Raw genomic sequence first — 15067 nt, 5'->3', positions numbered from 1 at the left:
TGTGTAGGCAACTATGGACTAAACTGATTAAAATCAGGAATCAGTCAGGATCTATGTGAAGTAATTGAACTGAACTGAACGGTGTGCTCAACATGAATTAAAGATAGGCTGTAGAGATACACATTTACTCTGCTGGAATCCTTAGCTACATTTTCTAATGCATGTGTTAAGGACCCTGAAAAATCAACATCTGTAAGCTATATTGTCTGTGATACTCATACAGTAGTATTGTGTATAAATCAAACCCTCTGTTGCACTGCAGTTTGTGAGTACATTCTTTTGCATGTGTTTTTAATGTTTAGTCTGCTAATTTGCTGCGTCTGTCTTTGTGTTAGAAGAAGCATTACTTATCTGGAGGGAATACTGGCCCAAGTCTAAAATTTTTTTATAGCTTGTATAAATACTCTACACTGTAAAAAAAAAATCATGCAGTCACCTTTATTTTAAGTTCAAAATCCAACATGAGTGAAACTACTGAATTATACCAACAACAGTTTTTAAAGTATAAGGTACCATTGTATGATTAAAAAGTAGTTAGTTTTTTTGTTTTTTCTACTCTAATCTCTTTCTTCTTGCCTACACGACCCCCAACAGTGTCAGCAGAGCTCAGCTGGTTCATTTGTCACAATGCAGAGCTGCTCGCGAAACCTTTTTCTCTCATTTGTATACTGCCTGCTGTGAAGCAGTTTGCATCCCTCTCTGTGCCCCATAACCCTCTGGCATTGGAGGCTACAAAGAGCAAAGTACTGGCTGTAATGTGAGAGAGTTGGCTGTACGGTAAAGACAAACTTGGCTGCGACATGTACACAGCCCCGAGCCAACAACAGCACCATTAGCAGAATGGATGTAATCATAGTTGTTTGCCCCTCTTAGAGTTAGAAAATCAGATTGATTATAGCTTTGATTTGCCATTTAGGTTATATATACAGTATTTATACACAAGTTAATTCGACCTGGAATAAATAAGGATGGAACATTCCTGTTTGATGTCATAAACTTTTCTTATGTGCTCAGTGTGAAAAGTATAAAGAACACCACTAATGACCTGATCTAAAAACGTAAAATAAATCATCTGTTACAGTTTTCACTCTTAAGTCACATTAGCTTCTTATGCATCATGCACAGTTTAGTTTAGACTTTTTAGAGCAGCTGAAGCACTATCTTATAACAGCATCAACTTTATTGAACAAAGGCAGCATCGGTTTAATACCACAGCTATTCACAGTAAAATCAAATAGGAGGTGATGGTGATGGAAGCATTACATTTTTGGACCCAGAAAGGAGACATATGGATTTGTTACACTTACTTAAATCCAAATCACTTGCTTTGCACAAATGGTGGTTTCAGTGGTTTTGTGAGTGACATGAGCGGGAGCAGATTATTACTTCATTTTTATATTTGGGTATACTAATCCTTAAAGCCATTTTTTATCACCAGCAGTCCAGGGCATCAGTGTTTTTTTTCTTTTTTGTTTTTCTTTTCTTGGCAATTGATTCAAACTAATTTCCCCGCTCATATTCTGTGTCTGTCTCGGAATCTCTGCAGGTAGCTATTGCTCAGTTCAGTGACGACGCTAGGACTGAGTTCCAGCTGAGTTCCCATGGCAACAAGGAGGCGCTACTGGAAGCTATACAGAGGATCAGTTACAAGGGAGGAAACACCAAAACAGGTCAGAGCAGTGCATACATAAAATACGTGTGGTAATAGTTTATGCTGTACAACAAGTGAGGTCAGTTTTATTTACACCAGGAAAATGATTTTGTTATTTGCAAATCGGACGTTTTCAACATGATGATCTAGATTTTTTTTTAAACTGAAGATATTGCATTTCTCATTTTTAAAACCTTTAAGGATCTCATACTGGACTCATGCTGATTTAAGATTATGCGTTTATTCTTAACCTCAGAAGCAGCACTAGAAAATACCATCTCACCACATTGTTCATTAATAGCAGATTTCATGGCTACTGGGAAAACTCTTTTTGTTTTATAAGATTGTTTGATGACGTTGAAACAGAACAGAGCAGCTATACCAAAAGGCCCTGTGGTGAGACTGTGTTACAGCTGCAGCGTCCAAGTTCAGCATGAACTTTAAACATAAACTCATCAGAAATTATCTTTGTGATCAACTGTGAAGTAAGTATTTTTTTAATGTGGAATATCTCTTTGGAAGTATCAGGACTCCTGTCAAAACTCTCACATACTGCAGAGAGAGGAAAAACCTGAATTTAAGATTAAGATACACAGCAAGCAGTGTGAATTTGTGAATTTGTTGGCATGTTTTTGTTTTGGCCTGTTCGACTCCACACTGGTTAATTCACAAATTTGGCTCTAGATGTCGTTTGTTTTTTAGTGGGTCATAGTCTGTTCTGAGACATTTTTTCCTTGAGCTCTTATATCTGCGTCAGGTCTGGTCACACTTCCACTTTTTCGCTTTCTTCAACTTCTTAAATCCCTTGTCTTTACTCTTTCCTGCTCTCTCTTTAACTCCACTTGTCCCAACTCTGCTTCCTAGATTTAGGTTTGTTTGTTGATTTGATTCAATCCGTACTGTTAGCACCAGCCTCCTTAACATTAGTTTCCTCAGCCTGGCTCCAATCACTGCCCTGAAATGCCCAAGCAAGCTCCCTTCTTTTCTTCTTTTTTGTTTTATGGCAACCTAACTTTCTACATGTCCTGTATAGGCTGTACTGATTGCGACATAACTGGCAAACAGATAAGTTCACTGGGTCTGCTTACTTTGGTATTTGTCGAGGATAGAATAAGGAGGAAAGAAGAAGAACCAGTCTGAGAGGCTGATGTGTTGAGGACTGTGGCTTGTGTATAAGGGGCGCCTGTCTATTGTCTAAGCTTAACCGGGGCCAGCCAAAAAAAAAAAAGACAATGGGACATTGTGATACATTTAGGCAACACAACACACTCACTTTGGTTACAGTTAGTCAGGTTAAATGTTGTGTTTGTGTGTTCAACAAAAGGTCTTTGGTTATAGGTCTGATGAAATGTGTAAAGCAAGGTTAACTTGACTTCGATTTTTATTAAACTAAGTGTATAAAACGTTAATGTTCCATAGTTAATTTGAGTGGATATGTAAGATATTATTTTATAGAAGAAAACGCTACACTACACAAGAATTTTTTTGTTTTTCACAAAACTTCAACCTCCCCCTTTCTGCTCTTCCTGTGTAATCTGGTTCCTGTCTTCTTCTTACTTTGTACTACCATATGTTGATTTTACCTACATCTACTCTCTGATATATAAAAACATTTTACTCATCTGGAACATTTTAAGAAGTATCAGTAGTTTTTCTGGCTTCGGGGCTTGCATCACAACCCTTTAAGTATTTTATTTGACCTCCAAAACAGAATTATTCCCCATTTCTTAATTATGAAACTTCATCTTCTAATGAAAGACCAGATCAGGGCTTCCTCTCTGAGTCTTAATCCACCAAAAACCTGCAGAGAAACTACTACTCCACTTCTGCCTTCAGCCTCTGGCAGATACATCTGTGTGAATACAACTGTTAGCCAACTCAAGTCCTGCAGCTTTAATGGCTTTTTTTATGGTTTTACTGTAAGTAGCTCACTAAATTTACATCCTCTGTCTTACAGGCCATGGGTCAAGCAAACATATTGAAAATGCGTTTTAAACTGTGCTAAAGACAAAGCATAGAATCACTTCCATTCACTCTGAGAAATATTATTTAAACCTGCCTGGTTTTATTAAGTGTCTGGTTTCGTTGGACTGTGTTACATTTTTTGCACCATCTCACATAAGAGCAAGCTCACCAACCACCCAGAACTGCTACTGTATCTGTGGGGGATGAGTACTTTACTCGATGGCTTATAGTCTTAAGCCTTTTCTCTGTACCTATTTGAAACATGTAAATGACTCTGCCTTCTTTAAGACTTTACACATTTATTTTCTTCTGTCAGTGCATGTGTGAGGGGATAGTGTGTTGAGGAGTCAGAGTGCTGGGGCTGATACTCAGAGATTTATTTTTTTACTATGCATTTATTCATTAAGGTATTAGTGAGCTTCTGACAGGCCTTTCTAGTGATTGATTTAATAGAGCTGCAGCTGTGATATATACCGTACTTTATAAATACTGTGTGTGTCTTTGAGATAGATTTTCATGCTCTACATGAGAACATTTTCTGATCCTTCACTCTGCTTGTACAGTATAACATATTGTGAGTGCTGCGATGATTGACTATAATATATTCTCGATTTCAGACTTTGACTGAAGCCAAGAAGAAATTTAAACTTTTAAAAACAAAAAAAAGTGCTTTTTGGTACCCATACTTTATGTTACTATTTGACAGCACTATGACAAGAAATTATTTTTAAAGGATGAATGTGAGCCATTTTACACATAAGTAAGGCAAGGCAAGGCAAGTTTATTTCTATAGCACATTTCAACAACAAGGCAATTCAAAGTGTTTTACACAAGACATCAAAGGCATCATGACAGGAAAGAAAAGATACATTAAAAAATCCAGTATTGCTTATTCAGAACGATGTGTTCTTAAAATCATCAAATAAAGCAGAAATCAAAGTACGTTCTGTTTAAATGTCTCTCTGAGTCATGACTGTCTGTAATCAGTGAGAAGTGCTCGTCTTGCCAGGTATATCATCGTCAGAGCTGTGTTCACATCATGTGTACATAGACGGGACAGCCTAGCATACAGCTGGTTTACTCAGGGACTAGAGAAAGAAGAATAGCATAGCCTACTCACTGCTTATTCGGATGTCACTTAAGTGTGTTTGGATCACGGTCATTCAGTGTGAATTTATGTGCAATATGAAGGTATGAGTTAACCAATGTGTGGTGATATTGCAGCTCCAACAAAGGACAGCTCATTTCCCATGCTCATTGGCCAGAGGGGTTGGATGTCTGGAGGAAAGTGAATGTTTCAGAAGGTGGTGTCGCCAAACAGCAGTTTGCTTTTGTTTCATGCTTGTGCTCAAGCGCGACATCTACTGGAAGACATTTTCCACATTCTTCCTTTAATGTATTTTCTAGCTTATTAAAAAATATATAATTTCCTGGAAAACATAAACAAAAATGCAATGAGGGATCCTTCACAATGTGAATGAACAGTTTCTGACTAGGACCGGATAAATATGGATTTTCTTTTTTTTTTTTGCTTCATTCATTTTCAACATCTCATTGCAGTTATGATTTGAAGGTGTCTGAACATTTTGACACAAAACAGGTGTTTCTCTGACCTGTAGATCGAACTAAAAACTAGTTTGTTTGGACTTCTCTCGTAAATTTGCATTGTTAAGAGGGTGTTAATAAACTGCAGATTCCAAAATGTGTTTTACTTTGAAAGAAAGCTTTAAACATACAGAATAGAGTGGCACTTATCTGTCTTGTCTCTCTGGAACAATTATACATCAGTATTTGTTCAGTCATTTAAAGAACCTCCCTCACTTAGAAAGGTTTATATGTATTTTATGATTTTGGGTCTACATATATGAACGACCAATGATTTATTGTTAGTAACAATCCATTTTGTATTTTGATTTGATTTGATCATGAATGTCAAAAAATGAGCTGTCAGAACAGTCATTTTTCAAACATTACAGTAGTTGTTTTTATAGTTTAAGAACTTAAGAGTTGAACAACAGCCTTTTATCTGTAGCCCCCCTTTCAAAAAGCAACAACACACACACACACACACACACACACACACACACCCACACACACACACACAAATTTAAAAGATATCATTTAAATTGTTTAGTAATCTTCAATATCCTAAAGCCAAAGAGAGAGCCTATCTTTGGTTTTTTTTCTTGTTTTCCTTCTGAAGTGACAGCGTGAACACTGTTATGCTTTTGCCAGACAGGAAACTAAATCCAATCTGACATGGACTACTTCACCCAGAAAGTGATGGATTGCTGATTGAAGACAGGATTTTGAACCCAAAATCCACAGACATGTTTCTGTTTGCTTTTTTTTGTTTTTCTTTCTCACCCTCGTGTTATACCTTGCTTCCCCTCCTGACCCCACTTTTCTTTCTTTTTCCCTCTTCTTCTTTTCCCATGCTCATTGGCTCTCATACCTTCCCTCCTCCATCTTTTCCCCCATCTCCTCTGCTCTGTCCTGTGTCTCACTTCATGCCTGACTGGCTGCTGCAATTCCAGTCTAGCCCAACGTGATCAACGGACAGTCTAGAAACAGATGTATCACTGGTAGATATCTGACAACACAACACTTTACGGGCCAAGCACTCCATCGTTAGTCATAACTGTCGGCCCGTGAAAAAAAAAAAGACATTGGGAGGAGGATTTAGGGATATGGTCTGAAGGTTGGTGGGTTAGAAATTGGAAGACACAGTCACCATATAAACAGGAAACCACTAAGACCATTATGATTGCATTAAAGGACTATTTACTGCATCATCTGGTATATTTTTATTGCAATGTTTCCTGACTTTTGACATTTTTTTCCACAACTCCTGAAAACAAAAGTGAAGTGTGAGTAAAAAGTGTAAAAGGTCAGAGGAAGTTGATTTTATTCACAGTGATTGTCCATTAATTATTGAAAGGTCATGTTGAGATGAGTGCATGAGCTGTATGAAGTACAAATGCTAATCAGGATGGACAATATGATAAAATTGGCATAAAATAGAAATGACCTTGAGAGGGGGGATGAGATGGCCACTGAACAACACAGGTTTATTGCACACTTGTTGTTTATACAGAACATATGAGAAGTCTTTAACACTCTGACACTGCAGGTCATGTACTCCTGTTCTTTAAATCACTATAAATTGTACCTTGTTGTACCTCTTAATGACAATAATGAATATCCTGAAGCTGCTTAAAGTTCACGTTCTACAATCGTTGAGTTCCGTCCATTGTCAGTTAATTGATAGAAACACAACAAAAATACAGTTTAATGGATTAAATACTTTTGATTTCCAACGATAATTTACAGACTTTTTAAGAAATACTGTATTTTACAGAACTCCTATAAATTTCTGAGGACTATGGAGCACAGGCATAAGGTGTCATTAAAATTCTCTGATAAGTACATTGGAACCACCTTGGCGGCTCTGTGGTGGGCGGGTTTAGAAACCTTTTAAAGTTGTCTAGACAGATTTTATTGACTGATTATATCCATTAGCAGATGACCTGCAGACTGTCTTCATCTAATTTTCGCTTTTTGACAGGCTAGATCATGACATTTTCATCTCAGTTTGCTCCATCTTTACGTGATTAGCTATAATTGAAATACATTACATTTTTCTGTTTTATGGCACTTTTTAGTTGCTAATGGGAACTCAACCTAAACCTGGTTTCAGGAGCTCTTAGTTCACTATATCAAAGTTCTGAATAATAAAGAACACTTGTTGTTTTTAACAAGCAAATACAATAAAAGCACAGCAAAGGTCAAACACTATGACTTCATTGCTAGAAGTAGAAAGAATTACTGTTTTGTGAATGAAGAAAGGCGTGCTTCCAAAGTTGATTTCTCATTCTTTACATGTGAAATATTGGTGTTGAAACAATCCACATCTTTTTGGCTTATTTAAACATACACACCAGCATATAGAACAGTGTCATTCTTTTCAGTTAACCTTGAAACCAGATGACACCCATGCTATGGCAGGAAGAAATAATCTTGCAGAAACCCTAGTGCGTTTGATTTATTACCATCTTACTCTGAGCATTTTCTTTGTAAAGCAGTCAGAGAAACTTATGTCATACAAACCCCAATATTTAGATCAGGCAGAAACCACTATTTGAGGGAGCTCACAAACATATAGATAGCTAAGATATCTTCTGTTGCACTCACCTGACTTCTCACTGAATTGAAAAATGTGAAGGATTATAAATAATAATGAAAACATCGAAAGGGTTGGAAGAGCTGCATCGGCAGACTTACAGTCAAGGTGTGAGGCTTTAATCTCTGTGCCATGCACTGAGCTGGATGAAGATGATTGGATGTGACGCTACCTACAGTACAAACAGCTGAAGCCATTCAGTCATTAAGAACCTACATTTCATGCTTCTTTACACTAGCTCGCCTCCTTCGTACAATGATAAGAATAAAGGAGCCGAGGCAAAATGTTTAATTAAAAATCTTGTGCAACTTCATTTTATAGTGTAACCAAAAAACAATTACTTAATTCAAAGAAAGACAAACACAATGTGTTAAAAAAAGGGCAAGAACATATGTTTAAAAAAAGTGTTTCCTTTTTGTCTGTCTTTTTTTTCCTTGCCTGTCTTCTTTCAGGTCGGGCCATAAAACATGTGAAGGAGACGATTTTCACCCCTGATGCCGGTGCGAGAAGGGGCGTCCCTAAAGTCTTGGTTGTTCTCACTGATGGACGCTCGCAGGATGATGTCAACAAAGTGTCCAAGGAGATGCAGATGGATGGTTTGTATATAAGACTCTTTTTTAGTTTTCATAATCGTTGATTTTAGTTTGAACCGTTCACATCGCTTTAAAGTTGTCTTTGCCGATGCAGTATACACAAGAAGCAGGACATAACCTCATGTTCTCTTCTCATTTTAGGATGCTTTTATGTTGCAAACCACATTTTATTTTTTAAAGACGTCAGACACTCCCAACAACGTGTTACATCACTCTTCTTAATCCTCTCCATTGACTTTGAACTTGAAATGAGTTTTCTTGTCTAATTCAATTCTCAGGCTATATTATCTTTGCCATTGGCTTTGCGGATGCTGACTACGGGGAGCTGGTGAATATTGCCAGTAAGCCGAGTGACAGACACGTCTTCTTTGTGGACGATTTGGATGCAGTGAAGAAAATAGAAGAGCAGCTCATTACTTTTGTCTGCGAGGCTGCAACTGCAAGTGAGTAACATTGCCGAATGTTTTAAACAAAGAGAGGGTAAGAGATCAGGAGGGGGAAAAAAATCAAATAATGAAATGGCACACAAACTCTGAATAAAGAGGCAAAAAGAAGATTGGAAAAGGACCTCTGATGTTAAAGAGAAGGAGAAAATGACTTGAGAAAAAAGGGGAAATGAAAAGGATTTATTTTATAGTTATTTGTTGAGTTTGATTTATGAACTAACAGACCTGTTTGTGTCTTTCAGCTTGTCCGTCTGTTTTGATGAGTGGCAACACAATGGCAGGTAAGAGGTGTAAATGAGATTAAGTACAAAATATATAGTAAAATATAGTACTGTATAAGACCAGGAATAAAAGTTAGTTGATGACAAATATAACATAATGTGTGTGCGCTGTTGTGACACTAATGGTTGTGGTAACAGTCACAACATAGAGGACGATGCTGATTGTGCTAAAGAAAAAAGAAATGATTTGTTCCTTGCAGGCTTCCGTATGATGGAGAAGTTTGGACTTGTGGAAAAGGAGTACAGCACAATACCTGGAGTGTCACTGGAGCCTGGCTCATTCAACAGCTTCCCCTGTTACAGATTACACAGAGACGCTCTGGTGTCACAGCCGACGAAGTAAGTACACACGTTTCCTCACCAGGGGAAAGGTCTGAATGACCTATTGAAAAACATTGTTTCAAATGCTTTTCTTGAAAAGCTGTTTAAGTTGTTAGTTAATAAATTGTGCTTTAAAACTGTTTGAGTTGTTGAACTGTTTTGTGATTGAGATAAAAATATCTGATCACGATATCTGGGAACAAATTAAAAAGATACAAAGTCAGATGAGAGGTTAAAGCGTCACTTTACAATAATCATGTCACCAATGTGTAAGTGCCTTGAACCTGCATTCTTTCAATTCAATTCAAAAAACACGTTATTTGTCCCCGGGGGGTAATTTCTAATGGCCAGAACTAAATTAAAACTTCTTTGTGTTTTCTGTGTTTGGAAGTTTAGTTTAATGTTTTCTTAATCACACTCCATTCAGCACAAGGGAGTGTGATTATGTGTGTGTGTGTGTGTGTGTGTGTGTATGTGTGTATGTGTACAAGTGCACGAAAGGAGTAGAGAACAAGCAGGGAGGCCTGATTGGTTCATTAAATTGGTACCTCGCCTCAGACATTGGACGAGTTTTCTGAAACCTAAATATTTCTTGTAGAAATATTGGTTAATTGTTTAGTATAGTTGCACTGTCGTTATCTGCTGCTCTGTGTGCCCTTGAATTGCCCCCCAGGGACAAATAAAGTTTGTTGAATTTAATTGAAAGTTGATCATATATTTCAAAACTACATGGGATGCAGTTTTAATTAATGCAATTTGAAAATTAGAAATTTTCTGAAATCACTGAGGAGAACCAGATTATTGCAGCTCTTACTTATCCTAGCAATTTATATACCATTCCCTTTTTAGCCCTAAAAGCAAAATTATCAAATGGTTTTGAAAAAAATCTCCAACTGTGGAAAACCACGTCTTCAGTGTCACTTTTAAATGTTTTTTTGTCTTTTACTTCTTTGACTGTTGAGGCCTACAGTCTGAAAAGGTGAAACCTGAACGTACTAAAGTTGTAAAAATCAAACACATCTGTCACACATTCTAGGCTTTTATTTTCTGTGAAAAACATATGAAATATGTTTCAAGTGTTTAATACAAAATAGAATTAACAGTCCCCCACTCAAAAACTAAAATGTGGGATTGTGTTTTTTTCAACTAAAGACCCCACAGTATATGTATAACATCTTAAAAGCTCACACAGGGCACTGGAACTTACTTATAGTATCCACATTCATTAGACCATCACTTATCATTAATAAATAAAGTATTAAAAGATCAAAGGTGTTATTTATGTGTCACCTTGTGCCTTTCAAGTGGGTCGCTAATTATGATGTGATTCCTTGACTGACTTCTTATGACGAACAATAAAGTCAATGATCCTGTGAAATACTGGAGGTTTGGTTTATCAACATTCACATTAGAACTACACCTGAGAGAAACATTTTCAGTAGAAAAGAAATGCAGCACTTGACAATGGCATCAATTAGGCTTCTGTAAAGTCTTTTCTCTGAGATGGTGCCATTTTTGGAGCTGTGTTCTCAGTTTTTGCCATCAACCAACTCTTTACTTTAGCTCCATGCTTTGTGACGGTTCAGCGGGTGATTTGTGACATTGATGAGCAACCTAAAAAAGTTGAAGCTAAGGTAATTTGAACCTGAAGTGCTCTAGGGCAGCTGCACAAAACAAAGGCAAGGCTTTGTGATCAAAAAGAGACTGGCACTCAAAGGCAGTCTCAGACAGCTCAAAGCACTCTCAAAGTGTTCACTCCAACTGTGAAGACACGCTGTCAGTTTGAAAAAGACACCTCGTGGATACATCCCTGTAGGGCACAGTTACTGTAAGTTCACTATCTGTTTGTGTGTGTGTGTGTGTGTGTGTGTGTGTGTGTGTGTGTGTGTGTGTGTGTGTATGTGTGTGTGTGTGTGTGTGTGTGTGTGTGTGTGTGTACCAGGTACCTGCATCCTGAAGGATTACCTTCAGACTACACAATCTCTATGATGCTCCGCTTACTCCCTGAGACGCCACAGGAGCCCTTTGCATTGTGGGAAATTGTGGATAAGGACAATGAGCCACTGGTGGGACTGATCCTGGACAGTGAGTTCGAATCACTCATCTTTTTTTCACCCACCTTCAAAACACACCACATTTGACCAGAGCAAACGCAAACCACAACTGTGTGCTGCAGCTCTTCAAGTTCTGATATGTCCAAATAAAAACAGTGGGAGTGCAGCATCAAGCAGATTTGGAAGAGAGACAACAGAGAAATACACGGCAAGAGCTACATCTTGTTTTGTACCAAACCTACAATTAAGGTTGAGCATTACGGTCTTGTCTTTCTTAGTTCTTTTTTTATAAATATTTATGCACATTTTAAAGACTGGGATTCCATGCACGCATGTGTCTTTAATGTTGCTATAAAACGTAATCTCTATGCTTAGTCTTTTAATAGCTCAAAGAGCTGCACTTGATTTGAACATCAACCTCTCCTCTCTCTGTCTCCCCGCAGACTCCGGAAAGACCTTGACGTTCTTCAACAATGACTACAAAGGAGACTTCCAGACCGTCACGTTTGATGGATCTGAAATTAAAAAAGTCTTTCACGGCAGCTTCCACAAGGTGAGTCTTTAATATATGTGTGCTTAAAAGAACTTTAATTTGTGTCATGCTAATGTCCTAGCGTCTGTTTCATGTCTTTCTGTTATGGTAAGAGGTTTTGAGCCGCTGGTCCGAATATGTAAGCAGTTTTAAAGCAACACAATCCAGTTGGTTTTTACAGAAGTAGAACTACCTTAACACCAGTTTCCATTAAGAATCAGGTTCATTAACAAACCATCTTTACAATTTTTACCTGAAAGTTTTCAGCTGGGTTGACCTCTTTACAGCACCAGGGGAAAGAAGTGGCAAAAAGTTTTCTTGCAATCCAGAACAAGAGACAAAACTAAGGACGACTGTTTGCATTGTGATGTTTTTTGAATCGGTGGAGCTTGTTGTGTGGTTTCTCCAGTATAGCTCTGGGGCTGGATTTTTCTTCTCTTGACCTGTCAACACTGCTGTGGTGAGTGTGTTTGTGTGTGTGGTGATGGCCTCCCTCATATGTCTCTCCCTCCTACTCCGCCACTACTTTTCCATTTCATTTTATTTTTTAGACTTGTGGAGGGTAAGGAGTGGGAGTAAAGCTGCAGATTTCATCACCCTTTTAAAACCTGTGTGGTATAATGATATTAAACATAATCAAGTCGTAGCGGACTGTAGACATTAATTTGGACTTTCAGCACAGTTTTCATGAATTGATCAACTTTTTGTTTTTGCCAATCTTGAGATCAATGTCATCTTAAATCACATCATTATTACAAGAAAAAAAAAACATTGGTATTTGTTTTTTGCTCGCATGGTTTGGGTGCCACTATTGTTTCCTTATGACCTCAGAAAGGAGGATTTCACCAAATCTATTTTTCAACTGATTCTCTGACAGCAACATTTCATTTGCCCATTAATCACCAGCAAAATATTTGAATGTAAACTGTGTTGCATCAAATTAGTCAGACTGAATGGAAATGGCAATATTTTGATGGCAGTCCCTCAATAAAAGGCAATTTTCTGCTCACTTGAGATGAGGGAGTAGTTTGAGAAAACATAAATGGAATAAATTGGGATGAAAATGCATGTCCTGAATAAATAATGACAGGGATTTGGCCCCCACAGAGAGTGAATTAGAAGAACACATTGCAAAATGCATTGGCTTCTTGGCTTGGCCAAATGATAAAAGCCTGCTGGATGATAATCCATGCTTTACCATTCGTGTTCTTTGAATTAACCTCACCTTTTATTACCGTGTTTACTTCAGCAGGGTTGATGGAAATGGACTTTTGCATGTTTTGTTTTTGTATATCCCTTTAAACAGTGCAGATGTTTTTATCAAGTCAGTATTGTGGTTTGCAGTAAAGCCGATTTAGTATACTCTCTGCTCAAGAGTTTCTGTGGATTTCTGATGAAAGCAAACAAACACCAGCCCACCGAGTCTGCCTGTCTCTCTTCGTCAAAACGTTCAAAATGTCAGTGAGAAGCTGTCCATCCCTCTAGCTTTGCCTTTTGTTTCTCGCCATTGTTTTCTGTTGTTTTTTTCTCCTGGAGAACATGACAATGTTGAAAGAGGGAACAGATGCTGGAGACTGCCGAGCAAGAGGAAGTGTTCGTCTCTGTTTAGACAGGATGACAAGTGAATAAGAGGAGTGTCCACGTGCGTGTGCATGTTTTAAAGGGATTATCATATGAAGACACCTCGTGTGAAAGCAGGAATACCCAGCAGGATCTGTCACAGCTCAGCAAGGCACCCACATACATAAACACCCAGTGAGAGAAACAAAAAAAAAAACATAAAAATGTGAGCAGGGAGAGAGGAGGATGACATACTTTAGCAGTGAGCACAGACACAGAGGGAAGAGGTGAGATCAACAATATACTGAGACACTGAATTAAAGAAAGATGTCTTAAATAAAGTCTTAACACAAAATCAAATTCAAAAGTCGATGAATAATATTTCTTTCTTCGCAAAATCATAAAATGCCTCATAAAAATGCCAGAGGAATATAGACGTCAGTCTTGTGTGCTGTAAAATATCCACATCAAGAGATAACTTTCACACGTGAGTTTTGGGCTTTCTAGTTTATAACAATACACTGTGCTGCACAGAATGAAGCCCTAAATTCACCAATTTGCTTGTGAGATGATTAATATAAGGCTGATTTCATAAATGTGTTTCAGCTCTTTGGCAAGAAGGAAAAGAAGACGTGATTACAGAGAAAGAGTGGCAGCCACTGAAGATGAATGTGTCCGTTGAAAGAACAGATTTGTGCTGACTGAAGCTCAGTTTGTGTGTTTGTGGAGGGAATAAATATGATGGGATACAGTATGCGGTTCTCAAAGAAATCTGGAGCTTGGATCTGTTTCCTGGCGATAAACAACATAATGATTTTGGATTTTAAACAAAAGTAATACTTGAATGTAAAATTTGAAAACTAATTTTTGTATCTGTTATCGGAATCATAGCTTTAGGAAAGTGAAAAAGAGGGGGGATTAGACATGAATCAATCAATGATGGGACTTACTTGATACCTGGACAGAAAAATAGCACTGAAAGGGATATAAACCCCTTGAAGGCATTTTCTACTTACTAGAATAAATCAGGTGTATTTTGAATCAGAAAATACAATATTTGCGTCACATAACTTTATTAATTTAAAGAAAAATCAAATATTCCTTAGAAGAAATAGGTTTTACAAGAAAAGTATCTGCAGCGTCTCCCTGTAGTCACAGTGATGGAAAAGAATGAAACTGTTGCGTCTTTGAATGGTTTATTTCATGTTAAGAAAACTCTTACACCTCAACTCACATTCATAAGTGAAATCCACCTCATGGCATCAAACAGCTCACTTTTTTACTGTTCCTTTGAGCTATTTTCATTTAGTTTTTGATGCATAACAAAGTTCTTTTTTCTGATTAGTTCAATGGTGTAACCTTCAATCAGAAGGTCCTTCTTTATTAAAAAAAAAAAAAAATCAGGGTTGAATTAAGAAAGTAAAGCTCAAGACATGCCAAATAATGGAATCTCCAACATGCTGTTTAAAATGTGATTAGTC

General features: G+C 37.5%; 1 protein-coding gene across 2 annotated transcripts in view; it reads left to right on the top strand.

Annotated features, from left to right (window-relative positions):
• col14a1a (collagen, type XIV, alpha 1a) overlaps positions 1-15067 on the top strand; it is a 114857-nt gene that overhangs the window by 67642 nt on the left and 32148 nt on the right. For both annotated transcript variants that reach the window (XM_079343187.1, XM_079343188.1), the window contains exons 27-33: positions 1547-1670; positions 8252-8395; positions 8671-8835; positions 9081-9119; positions 9320-9458; positions 11383-11525; positions 11938-12047. In XM_079343187.1, coding sequence (XP_079199313.1) covers positions 1547-1670; positions 8252-8395; positions 8671-8835; positions 9081-9119; positions 9320-9458; positions 11383-11525; positions 11938-12047 — 864 coding nt within the window. The remainder of the gene's footprint in view (positions 1-1546; positions 1671-8251; positions 8396-8670; positions 8836-9080; positions 9120-9319; positions 9459-11382; positions 11526-11937; positions 12048-15067) is intronic.

The sequence above is a fragment of the Symphodus melops genome (genome assembly GCF_947650265.1).
Source record: "Symphodus melops genome assembly, chromosome: 5".
Taxonomy (NCBI): domain Eukaryota; kingdom Metazoa; phylum Chordata; class Actinopteri; order Labriformes; family Labridae; genus Symphodus; species Symphodus melops.
The sequence above is the reverse complement of the archived record's forward strand: the minus strand, read 5'-3'. Positions and strand labels throughout refer to the sequence as shown.